Here is a 20740-nt window from a genome sequence, read left to right on the forward strand (position 1 = left end):
TGTGGCTCATTCTGGGTTTATGGTTGTCTTGATTTTTGACTTTTTCCTGTTTTAAGTTATTTGTTGAAACAAAAAAAAAAACATGGGTGTCATTTGATTTGTCCATCTGAGTCGAGAAAGCTATCGATGGCCCTCTGTTCCTACCCTGTCGCTGCAAACTCACGCGCTGTCAGCTTGTCACTTGTGTTGCTGTCTAATGTGACGGGCATGTTTTTTTTTTTTTTCTCAGGAGCGACTTGTCTACACGGCCTCGGCCCTCGCACTGTGAGAAAGTAGGGCCCGTAGGAAGATCCTTTGAGAAATCTCTCCGGGTGCCAATTTGTCCTGGCTGGGAGCCGGGAGGGAGGCTGGATTTGGCCTGCCCCGGGCTCCCAGGGGCCAACTGGGGAAACGGCTCACTGTAAATCTAACAATGAGAGAATAATGACGCACCGCGGCCAAGTATGAGCTGTGGATGAATCTGGTGTTAATCCAGAAAATGGTTTGGGGTCCTTATCGTCAGATGTCCTTATTAAATCGATGCGAGCCGCGCTAGGCTGCTCTCGGTTTATGCGGCAAAACGGAACATAAAAAAGCTCTGGGCGCAGAGGCTGCGCCAGCATGTTCGGGCAGCTCTGTTCTTCACCGATTAAGTGTTTATCTGCGTGACCTTTTTTGTGTTAATTTATTTATTTGTCAGAGGCGTCCGGACTCTCGATGTGTGTTCTGACAGGAAATTCCCTGTGAGAAAAGCTTGGTTGTTTTTCAAACATCGCTGCCACTTGGGCACTGAGTGTTTCAGCGTGTTTAAATGTTGCTCGTAACCCCAGGTCCCACACCAACTCGCTTCTTTGTTTCGGAGTGCTCTGAAATCTGTGCCCAGACGAGTAATAGTCCTGTTTCACCCACAGGAAGGAACCGGAGGGGTGTATTACTGACTGACGGAGGGTTGGCGTTTTGTCTCTACGCTCCCCGTTTGCTCATGAATATTCATGAGCGCGAGACTGTTTGCTTTTCCCTGGCTTGTAGTACGTTTACGTGTCAGGGTGAGGTGTTGGGTAAGATCAAGTAAGTGGTGTTTCTGGTGAGTACAGGCTTGTTTCTCCATCGACCTCCCCAGTTACAAGTGCTTTCGTCTGGGCCTTGTTGGTCTACAGTATGGCTGCTCTTTACAGTCTTTCCTCTGTTGGCCTGGCACATCTGCTCTAGAGTCCTTTTAAAAGAAATCAATATGGCCCGTCGAACAGCGCCATCGACTACAGTGTATTACAGAGCCCTTTGAGGAGAAAAGAGGGTCAGGTGCTGTCTGGCCAAAGACGGCAGGAGAGAGGAGGAAGAGGAAGGAGAAGCCCTGATTTTGTGCATTGCTTTGGCCTCACAACACCGCAAGAATGCACAAGGACTGTCTCTCTCTCTCCCAGCAGCACAGTCTGCTTTTGATTCTGCACTGGTTTCACAATTTAATATCAGAACCTGCTCAATCCTGTACCTCCAAGTATGCCATTATGTGGATCTGGTCAAAGACAGATGGAGATGTGGATGTGGTCACAGAGTCAAGTCAAGGTTTTCTTTCTGTCTCTGTCATCCTCCCCCACAAGTTTGCAACATGGAAGAGAGTAATAGCACGTTCATGTTCACGTTCACTTCATGTGTCTACGTGAAGGTGCTGGAGGGACACTGGATGACTTCAGCAGGATGGCTCTGACAGACAGAAATAATTAAAAAGCCAGAAAAGCAGGTTGTTGAGTCCGGTCTTGTCCTTGTAAACATACAGAAGACCGGTTTGTTTGCACGGCTCAACAGTGATGTTTCTTACAAGCCGCCTGCATTTATAGCTTCTCGGTACACCGCCTTAATGACGGTTGAAGAGAGGAAAGGAGCAGGAGAGAAAGAGGGAGAGAGGGAAGAAGAGGAGAAAGACAGAGAGGTGAGGTAGAGGGAGATCGAGAGACAGAGGGGTGAGAGAGAGGGAAGGGTTGCTTCTGATCAAGCGTGCTCTATCGCAATGCCTTCAGTCTTGTAATTGGCCGTCGTACATCAGCGCGAAGGATCAATTAAAGGCGCCGTCCGCTCTTGGCTAAGCAAACTGACATGTTTTCCACTTCAGATTACAATAATGAGCTATCAGATGCGATGGTCAAAGTCTTTCTCTTTTTTTTTTTGTTTCATTACCCTAATAACGCTGCTCCTCCTCTCCCCCACTCATCAGTCTTGTGGTCGATACTGTGATCTGCAGTCCAGGCGAGCTCGCTCATTTCACAGCAAGCCAGCTATCTGACTTTTTAATTAATCATTTATGTCAGTAAAGTGGGCAGTCCGAAACACTATTGATTGCGCCTCCCGAGAAAACGGCCCTCCGACTCCAACAAGGTAGTTAATTTGCCGCCGCATCAGACAATCGCAGTACAACACGCGCAAGCAGATTACCGCTACTAATGCGTTCGGTTGCAGAAATTCAGAATTGAAGAGGGGGCCGCTTTTACGCTTTTCTTTGTTTAACTTGTTGTTAGGGTGGCGCTGGTGTTTTTGCAAAATTAGACTGCAAATGTAACTTTGATGCACTAGCAGTCTTCCTGCTAGTGCACAGGCACAAAACTAATAAATAGATTCTGAATTCAGTTCAAACTGTCAGTGTAGTGTTCAGTGTAGTTTATCAAGGTAAATGATTGCTAAATGTGATGGTGATGATGATGATGGATGATGATGGATGATGTTTATATAGTGCCTTTCAGCCTGTCAAGTTTCTCAAACTGCTTTGCAGTGAAGGGGGGTACTCACCTCAATCACCATGTGTAGCGCAATGTGTAGCACCCACCTGTGTCATGCACAGCAGCCATTTTGCACTAGAATGCTCACCTTACATCAGCTGAGGTGGAGGTGAGGGGGGAGCTTTTTAGCCAATTACGTTAGGGGAGAGCCTGATTGGGACTAATGTCAACATCTAAATGTCATTGTATAGAGAAACGGCATATGTCACAATGTATGTGCCTATGGCTAAGTGGGTCCATAGGGAATTGCAGGTACTTTAGAAAATCTTTCAGTATGTAATCTCATAAAATATTGATAAAATTGCATACAAAGTGGAAATATTGATGATAATATTGATGATTTAGTAACATCACTGAAGTAACAGTACTGAATTATATATGATTATAATAGTTATTATATTAGTTTCTTAATGTGTGTATTTTGAGATGTAGGTATCATGTGGATTTAAAGCCCATATTATGTATATGTCAATCAAATGTCAATCAAAAGCTGTCAGCGTGCTCCACGTGAAGGGTCTAAATAACAGGATACACCCGAGCCTGACGTGTTTAGGAGCAGGAATGAAATGTTCTGTTTCCAATGTTGCAGCACGTCAATATCAGTGAATACAGCATTTTTCGTGGCATAGGCAACATCTGAAATGGTACCTGTTTTTGAGCTCTGTGAAATGTCTGTAAATAGATTGAAAATTAAATCTTCAACACCCAAGACGAACAAGGATAAAAGAGAGAAAATAGAGTGTTGTCATATTAGTCATGTGATGTCTCTCTTCAGCATTTCCTCCTAAGTAACCGATGAGTTTGTACTGAAAAGTGTATCTCTCTCATTCTTACTCTATGCACTTCTCTCTCAACCTGTCTCTTTGTTTCTGTCTGCCTTGCTCCCTTTCTCCATCACTCTCTTTCTCTTTCCCACTTTCTCTTTCTCTCTCCCACCCTCTGTCTCCTTTTTTCTCACGTCATCTCTCCTTCTTTGTGTAGTTCTGTTTCTCTTGTTCTGTCTCTGTCTCTCTCTTTCACACTCACTCTCCTTAACAGTCTTGTCTCTCTCTCTCTCTCTCTCTCTCTCTTTCTCTCACTCAGTTACACAAGCCGTGTGGTTGACAGCGGCCTTCAGGCACAGAGGCAGAACCCAGAGGTCAAAGTGCGGAGTCCGGACGCCTTGTTGGCAGAGGTGAAAGAGAAGCTGGAGCGCTTCAACCAGGTAAAGCTGCACCTGCACACCCACACCTGTGCTCTGCCGTGGTTACACTGACATTCCTACACTCTTTCCTTGCCATCATGTGATATCATCTCAGTCTGTGTTTGGGGTGGGGTTTTAGGGGGGGTAATATACCATGACTGGTCATGTGCCCCTCATGAAAGACAGGAGAGCAGGATGAATGAGGCCAGGGGTCGGAGGTCACAGCGGCCCAACGGGAATGCTGTTGATGTCCGAGCCACGAACAATTACATGCACTCAGCACTGAGACAAACAGTATCCCTGGAGAAGCAACACAGTGCGTCTCTATTCCAGCGTTTCGGCCTCCCTTTCAGTGGCCAGCGCTGGAGAGACACACGCTCCTTTTTTCTCTCCCTTTCCCTTTTTTTTTAACATTCTGGTGACACTGAGAAGCAGTCAGTCGCTGCTGCTCAGACTGGAGGGCTTGTTTAGATGAAAACTGGCCCTGGTGCGTCGTCTCTCCTCGCTCGTACAGCGTTGCACCGGGTCTCTGGTGGGTCCATTACCTTACTGTGTGCTGCGAGAGGCCATAACGCCCGCGGAGTCCCCTCTCCGGGGACTTTGGGAGAAGCATGGGTGGTGTGACCGTCCTCGGAGGGCTAGCGTGTGTGGCGAGTCCTGAAAGCTCAAAGCTCCACACTAAACCCGCGCCTCATAATGTGAGAGGGGTGCCCAGACCGCGGCAGGGAACAGTGTAACTACTCCAAGCGTTTTGCTAAAGCGCCCGCTAACGAATGATATAATGCTGCCTGTCCTATTTAACTCCCGTCCCCCATCCCTCTTGCTTTTACCGTCTTCAAATTGGTCCATTTTTGCCCGTCTCCGAGGCTACGGGCTTGAGAAAACCGAATTATCCGCCAATAAAAGGGACGAAGAGCATCCTCTGAGCACTGTGCCTGTCCATCACCCTGCTCCACCCACTGACCACCTCCCAATCACAGCATTCCCTTCCCTGACACCCACCACCCCATGCATACATACATACGTGTACAAACACATGAATCACAATGCTGGTCAAACAGAGGGAGACAGCTGCCATGTCTTAAGGAAATAGTACCACAGAAAATACCCAGAGACAAGACTCTTTAACTTAGTATTATTCCTTTGTTGGATCTGCAAGCGTTACACCAGAAAAAATTTCTACTGACGACATGAAAGTAATTGGAACAAAAATGTATCGTACCCAGATATGACAAAGAAACATCAGAAGACTAGATCCTCAATGTGTGCTGTAGTCCATTATAAAATACCGTCCTCATCTGTCAAAGTGCCAGTCATCTCAAGGTGACTGTTTGAAAACCTTCAATCTTCCATGACAGTAGCTAATTTCAAACCTAATCGAAATCTCTCTGACCAAACACTTTGGGGTGCTCACCTTCAGATCTGGCCTGGGGGTGAAACTGTTTGAGCTCAGGAGCAAAATGGTGTGATTGGTCTCATGAGGACAGGGACGAGCCCGGGACTGTTTTGTGCATTCTGGATGTCTGTCGGGCAAATTATGAGGGGACATTGTGAGTCTGTGACCAGTGGAATGCGGTTGCTGGAGTTAATCTTACACATGTCAACTGCCAGAAGCAGATCACCCACGCGGATCACAGTCAAACACAAGCCAACCACACGCAAAGGCATACGTGTAGACACACACCACACAGCTCAGTGCAGACCAAACATCATAGACCAGACAGAGCTGTCCTGTCAGCTCACTCTAGCACAGCGCCCACACACACACACACACACACACACACACACACAGCAGTGCTCCTATATTGTTAACAGTTTGGCTCTCTGTCTCTGTCAGCATGTTCTGACTGAGATGACCTGGATGCTGGTCATCCTCACAGTTTTACCTGACTAAGAGACAGCAGAAGCAAGTGGTGTCAATGCATGTTAATATCCTACATTCTCATTACAAACCAGGCAAAAAACCTGACTGGATTCACCTTTTTAAAGCTGAATCTGAAAGCTGCACCAAACTCAGGAAAGGCAGTTGACAGACAAACAAGGAGGCTGTGTAGTGAAGGATGAGAGCAGTCACCCCACCTGGCCTCGAACCCGGGTCTACGGGGTACCAAACATGTGACTTTGCTCTTTGGCGTCGCGGTCAAAGTCGCATGTTTGGTACCCCGTAGACCCGGGTTCGAGGCCGGGTGGGGTGACTGCTCTCGCCCTTCACTACAGGCTGACACGCTTCTGAGGTGAAGCTCAGCCACACCTTTCATTTTATACATTTTAGCTTATTTGAAATTTGACATTTTCGTGATGTTTTCTGTATATTATTCAAAAGGATATTTCTCGCTGCGTTGATGGGTCTTCTTAGCCGCGTTGGCCCCTTTCTCTTTCGGAGTGATAAGGAGTGAATGTGCAGGACTAATATACCCTCCTAGCATCGTTTACTCTAATTGGAGTCTTTCCAAGCTGACCATTCAGAGAGACACATCAAAGATCAATAGCATAAAGCCACAGGGTCGGCAATGGATTGCCAGAAAAATGGAGATGACACAAGCTACTTTAAAGTGATACTTTTTGTCATGCAAATGCGATTAAACCTGAATAGGCCCTGAATAAAAAAGCCACTTCCCAGACTCCCTGGAGACCCGTTCTGGAGACAAACGGGGACAGATTAAGTTCCTGCCGCTCACTTCGGCTGCCCAGACAGTGTGTCGGCCACATCTCTCTTTCTCTCTCCATCTCCCTGTTGCACTCAGAACTGAAGCAGCTCCTGTGCTAGGTCTGCTCATTGCGTGTCTGCCGCGATATGGAACACCACCTGTGTGCAGTCGTCTCATGGTACATAACTGGTCAAGCCCAGTTCACTGTGTCCTTAAACGTCATCAGCCATCACTCCTCTCTCTCTCTCACTCCCTCTCTTCTTCCCTCTTGTTCACTCCATTCTCTTGTCCTATATGCTCCACTTGCATTCAGTCAGTGACAGATCGCTGCTCCCTTGTTTGAGTGACACCTGCTACCTCCCCCCTTGCACGACATTCGGGGGTGGGGGGGGAGGGGGGGGAGGTTTTGTCGTCATGGAAACCCAGGAGGGTGCAGCAATCTTGCTGACATTTAAGAGAGGGTTCTCCCCCTATTTGCCGTCAGGTATGAAATATTTAGCGAAACCCCCCAGAGCTTTAGTGTTCGCTGTAGATAAGGCTAGGGCGTGACTCAATGGCTGTGTCAAACAGTTTAGTTTCTCTGCAGAATTATCAAGAGCACACGCGTGCACTCACTCACACACACACACACACACACACGGCCATATACGCATTCATATGTACAAACATCTACAAGTCAGGAGAACGATATTACACCAGAACTGTATGCCAAAGGATTTAAACAAATGGATTTAAATGACTTTAACTGTGAAGCTGCACGGCAGTTAAAACCTGTCTGTTTCCCAAGAATATTTTCACATTATTGTTGAGGGCGTGGGCACTGTGATCGCTCAACACACAGCGCTTAAACCTGCGAATCCCCTCAACTGACAAATCTGTATTCTACAGCACTTCCACAGCACCGGAATGAAGTTTGCAGGATGTGCGGGGTTACCACAAGTGAGCAACATTACATAGAATTTCTAAGCGCAAAGCCGCCCCAGAAATATAAATGAGCCTTATCCACCAGTCTGGGTACAGTGCTGCTCTGTGCGGTGGGTGTGGTTCAGGACTGCAAGTGAAGATCCCGAATTCCGAAACCTCTAATTGATTTACTATAAAATGTAACTTAAGATGTGCTTTGCAGTGAAATGAAGGTTAATCTATGGGCCTCTGTGGACTACTGCTGCTTCGCACCAGCCTTTTCCCTCAGCATGCCATAAACGCGTCTAATGTGAATTGTAAATATTTAAAAAGAGGAATCTTGATTGCAGGCCATTCTCGCAGCTGTTTTTGGGTGGAGATGCACAAAGGCCTATCTGTTCTTCAGAGAGAGCTTTTATTTGTCCATTAAAACCAGACTTTTTTTTTTTTCTGAAGCTGTAGCGAGCCTGCTTCCCATCAAGCGAGAAGCTGACTTCTGGATTTTTTATCAGATAAAGGATGGAAACTGAATTCGATGTGACTGCATTAATTCCAGAGAATCAGACGGGCGAAGCCCACGAATGATGAGATGTGTACTTAATTTCTGACTGTATTTATTGTCTCTGGCTCTGTTTGTGGCCCTGCTAAATGCTAAATCCACCTTTTCATAACCGCCAGTGAAATGCTAAGATGTACAGTATGCTCCGAGAAAGATTTAATTCACTATGACTCGGTGTCCAGTTCTTTATGTGTAACTTAATTTTAAAAGATCCATTTCATTGCGTTACGTTGATATCATTAGGTTCCCAGAGGGATGCATTGTCTTTGGTGTAATGTAACATAAATTTGCTTTATTCTAAAGTAGCCAGCCGCAATGCTAGGTTGCAGTAGTCAGTCAGAGTGATTTTTTTTTATCTAAAGGCATTGGGCAAACAATAGTCACAACAGCATGACAGATTTAGATAATAAAGGGTAAAACAAAATGTTTTTAAAGGTATTCTGGTCATCACTATTAAAACACAACTGTATGAATAACCATAGCAAACGGCTTTGTTTTTAGTGGAAGTCAGCATATGACGATAGCCTGCCAGTTCATTGTCTGCTCAAGCTACTTTCACTTGGCTGAACGTCCAAATTGTGTCAGTTAGCTGTTAAATGACACTGAGCGCTGTTTCAAGCCGATAAGCTTGTGAGGCAGGGAAGTAATTATTTTTGATAAAGGGAACCCCATTCACTAACACAACTTTTCAGCTCTTTGTCTCTGTACTGTTTGCTGTGGGAACCTGTTTTTCATTCACAAATCAAGTATACGTATTCGTGTTTTGGACAGGTGCCAGTTTAGCAGCAGTAGCAAAGCGTGCAGAAGAAACATTCTGTTCATGTAGTTCTAATGTATGTGTGTAGCAGGTTGAAAAGCATAATCTTGCCTGTGCTCATGGTTCGTTAGCATTAGTCTTTGGACTCTTCCCTTTTGATTGTGACACTGAATGTTTCGTTAGCTGCATTTGTTTCTCATGACACTCACCCAGCTGACGGTTCAGGGTTTGGGTGGGTATGGATTTTTTTCTGGTCGAGGGGAATGATCCAGTTAAGAGTAATCATTCCTGCTGTTGAAAGCATTGAATAATGAGTTCCCACCCAGCGACTGAGCAAAGCCTGGAAAACGCCCCTTATGACTTGAAATGGAAAATCAAATCTAATGCTAAATGAACAGGCTATCTTATAATAATCTTATAATAAAGCTGGCCATGCCGAGTATGTCCCTTCCTTGGAGAAGCAGGAGCCAAATACCTGCCTGTCACTGTAGCTTTGATTATGATATGAATGAATACGTCTTCATGTCCATGCCTAGCGACTGCCACAACTGGGAGGATGGTGCCTCTAGCTTGGAGATGCTTCCCCTCCAGCCTCCACCCTAAGGAAGGGAGTGAAGTGAAACCATGAGCAAGGGAAGAGGTGTTAATGTCTGTCATCCCAGTTATTCATATGGGCGCTTCCTCAACAAAACATTCTCACTATCCATTGTTTCAGTTATTAATAACAATTAAAAAAAAAACAACACATATATATATGTGGCTCTTCCTTGCTTGAGCTGATTCAGGCAGACAGCTCGCACCCTCTGGAGGAACTTGAACTGTAACCAGCAGAGGACCCCCATCAATGCTATGGTCAGACGTGTGAACAGAAGACACCCAGGAGGGCGCTGACAGCTGGCCCTCGGTGACCTCCCCACAGTATTCTATATCAAAAGGCCACACTGTGCTGCGGGCTGAGGGACTTGCTCTGAACTGTTTCAAATCAGTGAAATGTGTAGCTTGGTGAAGAGTCAATATTCCAGGTCCTTTTTATTATTTGCATCTTAAATTACAATACACACAGGAATTTGGGATATTATAATACTGTTTGATGGCACTCAGTACTTCACATCCCCAGATGCTGGATGCACTATACCAATGGGGCAGTTGATTTATATTGACTGGTTGACGCGTAACGTTGATTACTGGGTGCAACCACTGAAAGCAGCCTTAGAAAGGGAAGCATCCCTTACTGACTGACAGACTGACCGCCTGTGCAGCTCCAAATACATTCAAGGCTGCTGCCTATTTCAGTCTGTATCAGCCAAGTGCACATATTTCCCAGGGTTACCTGTTTTTTAGTTGGTGTGTAGTTCTACAGTGAAAGCTTAACTCACTGTCAGACAGCAGTTTATGTGCACGGCTGCATTAACATGTGACCATCATAACTGTAGGACTGAGTAGGCATAAAGTACACCAGAGGGTCTTCAAAACGGAAAACAAAAAGGAAGTAAGGTCAAATGCCGCAAACAGAACAATAAATTTGCATTATGGAAACCAAGCAAGATGGCAGTAAGACAATGATAATAATTCAGCGTGCTCCTGAGGTGAGAGTGCTTCAGATCTGGCAGTGAGACCCCTTTAGTATTGAGACAGTATAGATTTCCATCCACCTGGACCCTAGCTGATGCTGCGTTTGGCTGCCGTCTGATCCTGGTGTTTTCTGTGCCGTCTGTGATCGTTAGGACTGAAGATCTGCCTTGGTTTTAGCCAGAGACACTGCAGTTTCAAGTGTTTTTCATTCACGTCAGCCATAAGCAGACCTGGCCTTGACAGAAATGGGCCAGATGATTTGGGATCGGAGGTATTGCACTCATACACCCCTGCACACCCATACACGCATGCAAACACAAACGCGGAGGAATGCTTTGGGCTTGTCAGAAACTCCTCAGCCAGCAATTATCGCGTACTTACAGAAATTAATTACCAGGCAGTGCTGTGGGACACATCTGAATGCAATACGTTATTCAGAGGATCTGACAGCAGAGGTAGCCCGCTTTTTCCTCCCTTGTATTAACACTCCTTTGTTGACTTCCTGAGCATTATATAAAATTAATCCAAGGTGCCAAACAAGAAATTTAATTATGGCTAGAGCAGTGGGCTTCCCTGGCTCCCCCCTAGGAGAACAAGCATGGTCCGTGGCCATGGAAAAAATGCTGCCATGTGCTGAGTACAAGGCCCCTCCTGTTGATTGCATTGTCAGGGCTCTGGTGTGGATGTTTTCAGTTCACACAAGGGAAATGAGGTCTCCCCACCGATTGGTCTGCCGGGGCGGAGGGGTGCGAAGGCCAGAGGAAAGAGTCCAACACAGGAAGTGAAGACAGGAGTGACAGGCTTCTTTGGACTTTGACAGCAAAAAACCCCAAATGGTTGTTGTTTTTTTCCCTTCCTTTTTCTGTCTGCCGCTTCTATTTTTGGTGGGCTTTCGTCATTGGCTGCGCTCCGGCTGTCCCACGCGTGGGCCTCATGGATGAGGTGACGGCGTTGAGATCATCGGAGACGGGGCTCGGATCAGGCCCGTGAGACGCGGGTTCTGTTCACCTCTCCCTGATTCACACCGCGGCACGGGCAGCTGGGAAAGGAATCACAGCAGTCCGTCACGGGTCCGGCAGAACAGCGCGGGGACCGAGGGAGAGAGGGGGATGCAAACGAAATGAAAAACTCACAGCGAGAAACCGCAGATCCATGCTGTTGCAATAAAAGCAGTGACTCAGGGATGTCTTCATGCGCGATTTGGCTCGGGGCGCGGAGTCGTGATCCTGTTCCCAGACGCGAGAGGTGGGAAGCCCCTTTTCTTCTGTCTGTCCTTGTTCGAAGCGTCGGGCAGGTCTCCGCCAGGCTGTTCGGGGACAAATTGTGCTTTTTTTTTTCTCCCCTCCATTTCCAATAAAGTAGGAATGTGTTTGGGACCCCGTCGCTAGGCTAATCAGGGCCCCTCTGTGCTCTTGCCCTGCAACACCACTCGATAGGGGGCCAGACAAACGTGAAGCGCGATTTGGTGTCTCCCGGCAACCGGGATTCACCGTGAATAGGATTCACAAGACAACAGAAGAGAAATCTGTGTACCGCATACCAGCGACCTTGGTAGCGAATGGTGTCCTCGGTTCAGGCCCATAAATGGGATATAGATGTTCCACTTTAGTCTCGGTGAGCCGAATCAGCCTCACAATGACAACATTATGGAAAGAATGGCATAATTTGGCATCGGATGCCAGAGGCCTGCTGCTTTAAAAAATGTTGGCTTGTTTTTCCCATCCTCACTTCCCTTCTTTTAAAAAACCCTTACCAGGGTACTGTCTTTCGCCCCCAGCATGGTCGCGGTGTGCCGAAGGGGGAGCGGATGGGTGGGTGGGTTTGGGGTCCGACTGGGCTCAGGGAACCCCTCAGCCCTGTGAGAAAAACGGTCACATGTGCTGCAGTGCAGAGCCCACAAAGGCCTCCACATGGAGACTGGCAGGGAGATAAAGGGAGGATTCTCGTCTCATCTCACACCCTTGTGCAACACCAAGAGCGCGCCCCTGTTCCCATGAAGAGCACAATGGGCTCTCTGTCCCTCCGCAAGCCCATATTTGTGGGGTGGGAGCGCGCGGTACGTCTTTCCCGTCCCACGTGCCGCCTGTAACGGGTGCGGCGCACAGCTCTTAAGCCGGGGGGCGGAGCTGGACCCGGCGAGCTTCGTGACAGCTGGGCGTATTGGATAAGACGGGAGCATGCTGCGGAAGACCTGGGGACATCCCACCCAGAGGATTAACCACGCCCGTATCACAACTTCCAGCCAATGGCATCGCATCACAATGGCACACTGATTCGTCTTCCAATCAGGATATTAGTTCCGCAGAAAATCATTAAAAAAATCAGTCAATACAAAGAATAGCATAACAGCATGAAAGAATACCATATTTGTGCAGCACAACAGCGCAGAGCAGACATCTGGAATCCAACAGTACAATCAATGGGACAGCAGTAGCAAACAACCGCACTCACATAAAAAAAAAAGACCTGCGGTTTTTTATTCAGAATGTATTTGGCAACTGGGATTGAGCTCTTACTAGAGTACATATGTTTTGCAACTTAAAGGCCACTAATATGACTCAAAGGCAGTTTTTGAAAACAGTTGTGCAGAGGTGAAAGTATCTCTATCTGTGTCTGCGCATGCCCTGTGCACCAGAGACAATAAACCGTAGTAATGTGCAGTAACTGAGAAAAGTACGGCCTGTGGGATAATGCCACTGACGGGAGGTCTGTGGTCCTCAGAGGTCCACGGGGCCATACCCTCTTGTGCAAAGAAAGGTGGAAGTCCTGGAACGGCGGCCACGGTTCTCACAATTTGAAAGCTGCCTCGACTGCCAGGGATTAGAGACAGACACGTCTGGGCACCATCTGCCGATGCTGTGCTTGGCTCAGAGTGTGAGAACCTACCTGTGCTGCGTCTCTCCTTCCAAGGTGTGTGAGTTTCAGGTTACGGTCGGGGCGGGAGCTGAGGAGCAGGACTGCAGCACATCTTACACACTCTGTCTTGACTCTTGAAACTCAAAAGAGGGAAGCTGAGGTAGTCAAGTGAAGACAGTTATTTGTTGAACGTTAATTGTCTGGCTATCGTAAAGCACTACAGACACTATGGCACTCCAGTACTGGTGTGGGGTAGCCCTGTAGACGCTGTGGCTCTGCAGTATCGGAGCAGAGTAGCCCTACAGATACCGTGACTGTAAAGGGCCAGAGTAGCCCTGCATGAGAGTAGGAAAGCCCCCAGAAACCAGGCAGTGTTCCTTTACAGAGAAACTGGTTGAAGTAAGTGTGAATCCAAAGCTCTGTTCACTCTTTCTCAGAAAGCTTATGTTCCTGTGTAGCACGGGGTGGCCAGTAATCCTGTACTCTGCTTTATCATGTGGTTCAGCATGCGTGGTGCGCAAGGTGGCGAGCGGCAGGTCTGCTTATCATTGCCGTCCTCCTGAGGGCTCTGATCTCTGTTACAAGGCCAGGCCTCAGCGGAGAGAGGGCCCTGGAGCCAGTGCCGCCTGGGAGATTTGAGGAAGAGAACTCATTGGCACACAGCGCAGGTCCCTGGTATCGCAGTTCAGCCTGGATTCAGGCGTCCTGGAGGAGGGGGGAGCCAGTGAGATAGAGGGAGAAAGAGAGAGGGGGAGCTGACTGAAAATCAGCTTCTCTACCCGGCTTTCTATTCAAGTGTCTTCAGGCGGTGAGCTCTTAGCAGCTGGATAGAAGAGGGAGAGGCCTCCTTACGTATGCTGTCGGTGACCCTAACACCTCCCTATCCAGTCCCTGTCCCCTTCCTAGTCTCCTCCACATCCATGTGGCTCCAACCAATCATCCACTTCATCCTTGGGTAGCCACGTAACATTGTGTTGAAGTTCCTGGGACTGTAACCGGCCCACTGCAGGTTCGATTCCCATGTCACCCACTGTCACCGTGCTTTCTGGCAAACTGTACAGCACACTCCCGCCACATAAATAGGAGCAGTGTGACAATGTGAGCTATATAAGGCACCCTGGGTAAGGACATCTGCTAAGCAAATAAGTAATAAATATAATGCTGGACGCGTCTGGCCCCATTCCCTCCTCAGATGGACAGTGTGGGCGCCGGGGATGAGCAAGGACACGAGAGGCCGGAGACCATTTACAACAGACTTTCTCTGGCACCCAGAGGAAGAGAGAGAGAGAGAGTGAGAGAGAGAGAGAGAGAGAGAGAGAGAGAGCGAGAGAGCGAGAGCGAGCGAGCTAAACATAGCTATAGACTGACTAGCCTGGGCGTGACCTTGGGAGGCATCGGAAGTTTGATGACCACGCCGTGCGGAAATAGCACTCAGTCTGCAGCGGAGGCCGCTTTTGGCAGCCCGCACTCAGCGTCGGAACGCGGCAGTCACTTTTGCGGCGCGAATCCCATGACGGAGATTAGCATCAATTTTGCTTCAAAACGGCGGCTGCCGCAGCCGCGCTTTCGAATTAGCGGAGTTGAAAGAGAGGCGGCGAACAAACAGAGAGCCGCCCGAGGCCCGCCGTCAGACTGCAACAAGATACCGTGGTCTCCACAGAGGCAGCTCCTTATTGAATCTTTATTGGGCCTCTAATTGAGGAGCCCAAACCTGATTGGGCCAGACTCATTGAGATTAAATATCATTTTAGCTCCTTCAGTAATTATTTAATACCCTTTTGGTAATCTGGGTAAATGTTGCTGCACAGTGTTCTGCTGCAGCCGAACGTTCATTCATTAACTCGTGAACATGGTTATTAAGTAAGACATTTAATTTGGTTGCTTTACATAATTAATTGTTAATGGTCTTATCACAGTATTGACAGAGTGCCTAGTTCACAGTGAAAGGCAGTTTTTCTACCAGCCAAAGTGCTTTAATTGTGTTCATTTTTGATGCTCTGTACAAAACAAACATGTTTTCTCAGGGCTCTGCTTCCCAGTTGTGTGGTATTTCTGAACCTACTGATCTTTTGAGGATCATAGGATTTCACTGAAAAAAAGGGAACAGCGATCTCCAAACAGCAACGATCCATGAATGAGCTAGTCAACCGCTGGGAGTCCTGAGATGTCTGCTTGCAGTGTAAATATTTCACTGTTGTAGTGTGTGCAGTGGACGTCCCATTCGAACCATTATTCTTATTGGTATCCATTATTGACCACTGCTCCAAATATTTCAGTATGAGGAGTAAAGCCCACATTAGCTCCCCCTGTTCCACTGTTAAAAATCCTTTGGGTTGTAGATACCTCTGCTTGTGCTGCAAAAAGCATGCTTCTGTGAGAGATTTATCCAAGTTGCCATAAACATTCTCGATAAAAAATAAATGGACTGAACACGCATGGAGGTCTTTGCTACCGTTAACCTATTGACTGTACTAATCGAATCTCTTTTCCCCCATCCCCCTTCATTTGGGCCTTAAACTCCGTATTCCATTGGGGCTGATTGATCAAGTGATTTAATTAAATATGCCTTGACTGGAAAGCATTATGCTATTGAATATTGGAGTGTCCAGCAGTCCTTTAAACATACTGTGGTTAGATTGACTTAGGGCCGCAGCATCCCAGCACACTCTTCAGAAACGCGAGCTGGGGCAGAGAGGAGGAGGAAAAGAGGATGAAGAAAGTGTAAACTCTGCCTTTGTACGCGACTGATGCGAAACCTCTGAAGCGAGACATCCCAGAATTCTTTATGAAAGCACAATATTTGCTCTACGGAATGAAACTGTTAGCCTGCGGCTATCGGTGCATACGTCTGCATCTGTTGCCTGTGTGGATATCAGGGGAAGGGGAGGGGACTGCTGTCGTCACTCATCATCTTTAACCACCCTTTTGGTCTGTGCATCTGTCATTCTGTCGGTAGTTCATCTGCAGGTTTCTGTCATTTTGTGTCTGTATTGTGTCTGTCTGTCTGTCTGTCTTTTGTCTTCCCCGCATGATTGACAGTGCTTGTTGTAGGGCTTACTGCAACATGCGCCTCCTTAGAGGCTCTCCCCTACAGTGGAAACCTTGTGCCTGAGTTGGAGAAGGCATCCCTCTTTTCAAACCTCTATGTGTGTATGGTTCAGTCTCAACTAGCTGAAAGCTCCAGACATGAGCTTGCATGTTTCCTAGATTTCGGGCAGTCCTCAGTCTCTCAGTTTGAAATAGATATACAAGACTTGGTCACTTTAAGACTGCAGGTCAGACGTGCTAGGGAATGGGTGAGGGGGTTAATTAGTTATGACCCCTTTTTTGGGCTGGTAGGAGAAGATCTGAGGCAGTGAAGCCCAGACTGTGGCAGAGGAGTCTCTCCAGTTAACCGCAATATCCTTTCATCCTGCTCCTTTCTGCAATTGCAGTGAAAACCGTGACAAGCAGCATTATATTGCAGACTGTTTGCTGAAGCTCAGAATGATGAAAGCGAGAGGGAGATAGAAAACTAAACCACCCCAAGAAACCAGAGAAAGCATTCCTCCAATAAGGCGTGGGAGAGAACCAGCGAGGGCAGGTATTATGAAATGGAAAGCAGACATCGCACACCTGAGGAACATCAGAGGAGCAGACTGCACTTTGAAAACAAGCCCTAATCTCTCCTAGGCAGTTCGCCCAAGGCCGGGGAGCTGCCATCTTGCGACTTTGTCTCTTTCAGCCTGTTGTAATGTTCTCACCTGCCCTGCTTTTTGCTGAGAAACACATTAAAGCTTCTGCATGGCGTGATGTATAGATTAGAAGGGGGCAGGGCTGAAAGGTTGCTGGTTAAATCCCCATGGGACCACTGCTGCTGTACCCTTGGGTAAGGTACTTAACCCACCATTGCCTCTGTAAATATCCAGCTGTATAAATGGATAACATTGTAAAGACCTGTATTTGAAATAAGTCACTCTGGATAAGAGTATCTGCTAAATGCCAATAATGTAATGTAATTTACCGAAAAATAAAATTCTGGTAAGTCTTTCGGATGGTGACTGTACAGGTTCTCCTGAGGATCTGGTAAAATGGACCCTGAGGTAGCTTTTTGGTTATCTTGTGGTCAACATTTGTAAAACCCGTTATTGAAATGTGGTAAGAACTTGATTAGATATGCACTTTGCGCTCACTTTACTTAGCTTTAAAGTGTTGAGAAAGCTTGCAGAGCATGTTCAATATCATGAAATACTCACTTTTTGTTCAATTAATTGCACATCAAATCTTTCAGTGATAAGCCTCACGTCACACCACAATGAGATGATATCCAACTCACTTTCTACTTGCAATAAGGCAATGCAGGTGTTCTTCACCTGCATCTTCTAATTATTTAATAAATTTGAACTTGCATTGGTTATGAATAGTACTCACTACAGGGTGAAAACATGGACACACACACACACACACACTCTCTCTCTCTCTCTCTCTCTCTCTCTCTCTCTCACACACACACACACACACCATTTTTGTGCCCCATCCTAATATTTTTATCTATGTTTTTATCTATGTTTCCTCCCTGAATGTACACGGTGATTTTAAACATTGAACTCCATCAAGGTCAGCATTAGACCTCATCTCTTATTCCATTATAGCACATTATGTGATTAATATCTTTAGGAGATGCCCATATCTGCTGACACTGTTCACAATGCAAACCCTGCCTCATTGTACGCTTATTACACCGCTGTACATTATTTATTAGCTTAGTGGTTCTGCTATGTGGTCACTTTCTTTGAAGTTGGTGGTGAGGGGAATGGACTGTGGCTACAGGGTTGCAGGTTTGAACCCCATGTGGGATGCTGCGGTCTGTACAATTGAGCAAGGCACTTAACCATGAGTCACTTCAATAAACTGAGAGCATCACAAGGTAATGTGAAAACCGAGCAGGGCATACCATCCCGATATGATATTGACAATAAATGAGGTCATGTACTGTAATGTACTATAATGTACTTTTTTTTTGAGCTGGGTAGTAAACTGAAAACTGAAACCATCCAGGCTGAATTGGACAGCCCAGTGCTCACACTACTGCAGTCAGGGAGGAGAAGTACATTGGTCTTCATTGGGATAAACGTAGCAGGAGAAACATACTGGTCTTCATTGGGTTAGACCTAACAGGAGAAACACACTTCATTAGGCTATACTTAACAGGAGAGACACATGGGTCTTCATTGGGTTAGTCTTAACATTAGATAATCGCGCTGGTCTTCATTGGGCTGCGTCTAACAGGAGAAAAACACACTGGTCTTCATTAGACTATACTTAACAGGAGAAACACACTGGCAAAGTGCATCTGGCCCCCATTGATTTTTGGGATGCAGTGGTTTCAGAAGGCAATCTCTGAGCTTTTACATTCACCACCATGTCTCTGAATATCATTTACACATCCTGGTATAGCCTGAGAGAAACTGCCATTCTAACACTGGTGATACATCCTAGCAATGAACTGGCAGGTGGACAAAAAATGCATAGAATCTGTTTTTAAAACTAATCCTATGGTAGAACAGTCAGACTAATTCAGCATGACAGGATCGTGGTATTGCAGTATATACAAGAGCATCCAGGAAAAAAGAAAGCTGTCATATAACAATAGGCTACATTTTCATAGCAATCAAGAGACAGCGGGAGAAAGACAATGTTTTATCCCTCTGCAAACTGGAAGAAGCCTCCCTCCCCCCAAAGCATTATCCTCGGGAGACCTTTGCTGTTCGTTACCGCGACCTTACGTTCGTTATCCGGTTGCGCTCCACCGGTCTGTGCCTGCTCGCGGTCCGTGACTACCCCCGCCCCCCACCCCCCTGTTGCCGCTTCCTGGTTTTAAGCTGCTTGTTGCTCCACGGGAGCTGGGGACGTGAACCGTGGGGGCGCTCCGGTGCTGGGCTGTGGGTTTAATGGTCACGGTGTGTTTTATTTAAAAGCCCCTCTGGCTTCCCCGCGCGTCTCGAACGCGGGAGGTGTCGGGATGCGGCGCCCCATCATGCTGAAGGTGACGCCGCGGCCGCCGCTGTCTGCGCAAAACGGAGGTCGCGCCCAGGCGCTGTTTCGCTTAGCCTCCTGTTAGCCCCGCACAGATGGGCTCACAGATGAGGAGTGACAGGACAGAAAGGCGCGGTCGACCCGTTTCGAGCAGCACAGGTTTCCAAGGAAACGTCCTCAGGGCACCTCACAAGGTGCTGGTGAATTCCCGCTTCTGGACGCGCCAGATCCCGTCCCTGTGCTTCGACCTTTCCTTTCATAAATCAGAGCCGTCATGCTCTAGCACTCCCAAGCATTACTATTGTCATTTTGTTTCTTACAATTTCCTTAACATATTTATACTGTTGGATTTTCTGCACCCAAGCCTTTGAGGTAGAGGACATTAATTTAAGGCACAAATGCCCTGTCCATACCAGGGTTGAAAGCTTAGACTAGTCCAGCTGTTGCACCACACGCTACTGTGTGGATTTCATCTCAGAATTAGCCTGTGAGGTCATGGTCTCACCTGTTTGGGATAAGCTCTGTGCAGTAATGTTTCTGTCTACCTTGCCTGTTTGGGGTAACCTCGCCGCCCTGTGTCTGCGCTGTAGGAGATGGAGGACAGCTCACCCGGATGGGGGACCCGGGGGGCGTGGGCGGACATCGGCAGCGGGACAGTGGAGGGCAGTGCCGACTGCGACGATGAGGATGGCTGCCAGGGCTCGGGGGAGGGGACCGTCCAGGCCCGTGAGTCCACCTCTGCTGTTCCTCACACTCTGCTCAACACCCTCCCTCAGCCTGCTGCTCACCTTTGCCACTAGCTATACCACTCTTCACCACTCAAACCATCTCCTCCACACCCCTTCACCCCTACTCCTCACTCTTTTACCACCTGTCTTCATTCCTCCATCCTTACACCCTTTCCCTTAATGAGCTACTGTTTACTCTCAAAATATTGCTGCACCTCAAGGCCAGTCCTCACCTCACAACCCCTTCTGTTCTCACTCGAATCCTCACTCTGCATCTTTCTGCTTGTCTTCCTCAGTCCTCACACCCAAGTCTTCATATCTCTTATCCTCGCTTCTTAGATCCTGCTCTGCTCTCTGTCAGTCATAATCCTCTTCTCCCACCACCTCATACTCTCCCCCTCCACACACACACACGCACACACACACACACACACACACACAGCTAACAGGTACTGCGGCTGTCCTGTCCATTCTGTGCTTCTTGCCCTCTTACAGCCTCTACCAAGGTCAGTGGCGCTGACCCAAGGGGTCAGAGGGGAGAACCAAATTCATCATTATAATATTAGCCCAGGGGTATTTTGTCCTCATTATTTTTTTCCTCAGGTTTAAAATGTCAGGGTAAAAGTGCACTGTTTTGCCTGCAGTTAGGGAATCCACAGCGCAGCAGCAGCATCGTCCAAACAGTTAAAGCTGAATTTTTAGCTGGGTACACATCGGAATAATGCAGGCCATCTAATTAGCGCTCCAATCAGCCTCTGAGATGTCGTGGATA

General features: G+C 47.3%; 1 protein-coding gene across 1 annotated transcript in view; it reads left to right on the forward strand.

Moving 5' to 3' along the window:
* The window catches only part of LOC118796093 (glypican-5-like), a 114419-nt gene that overhangs the window by 70337 nt on the left and 23342 nt on the right, over nucleotides 1-20740 (forward strand). The window contains exons 7-8 of the mRNA XM_036554924.1: nucleotides 3831-3951; nucleotides 19831-19966. Of these exons, the coding sequence (XP_036410817.1) occupies nucleotides 3831-3951; nucleotides 19831-19966 (257 nt within the window). The remainder of the gene's footprint in view (nucleotides 1-3830; nucleotides 3952-19830; nucleotides 19967-20740) is intronic.

This window comes from Megalops cyprinoides, chromosome 20 (genome assembly GCF_013368585.1).
Source record: "Megalops cyprinoides isolate fMegCyp1 chromosome 20, fMegCyp1.pri, whole genome shotgun sequence".
Lineage (NCBI taxonomy): Eukaryota > Metazoa > Chordata > Actinopteri > Elopiformes > Megalopidae > Megalops > Megalops cyprinoides.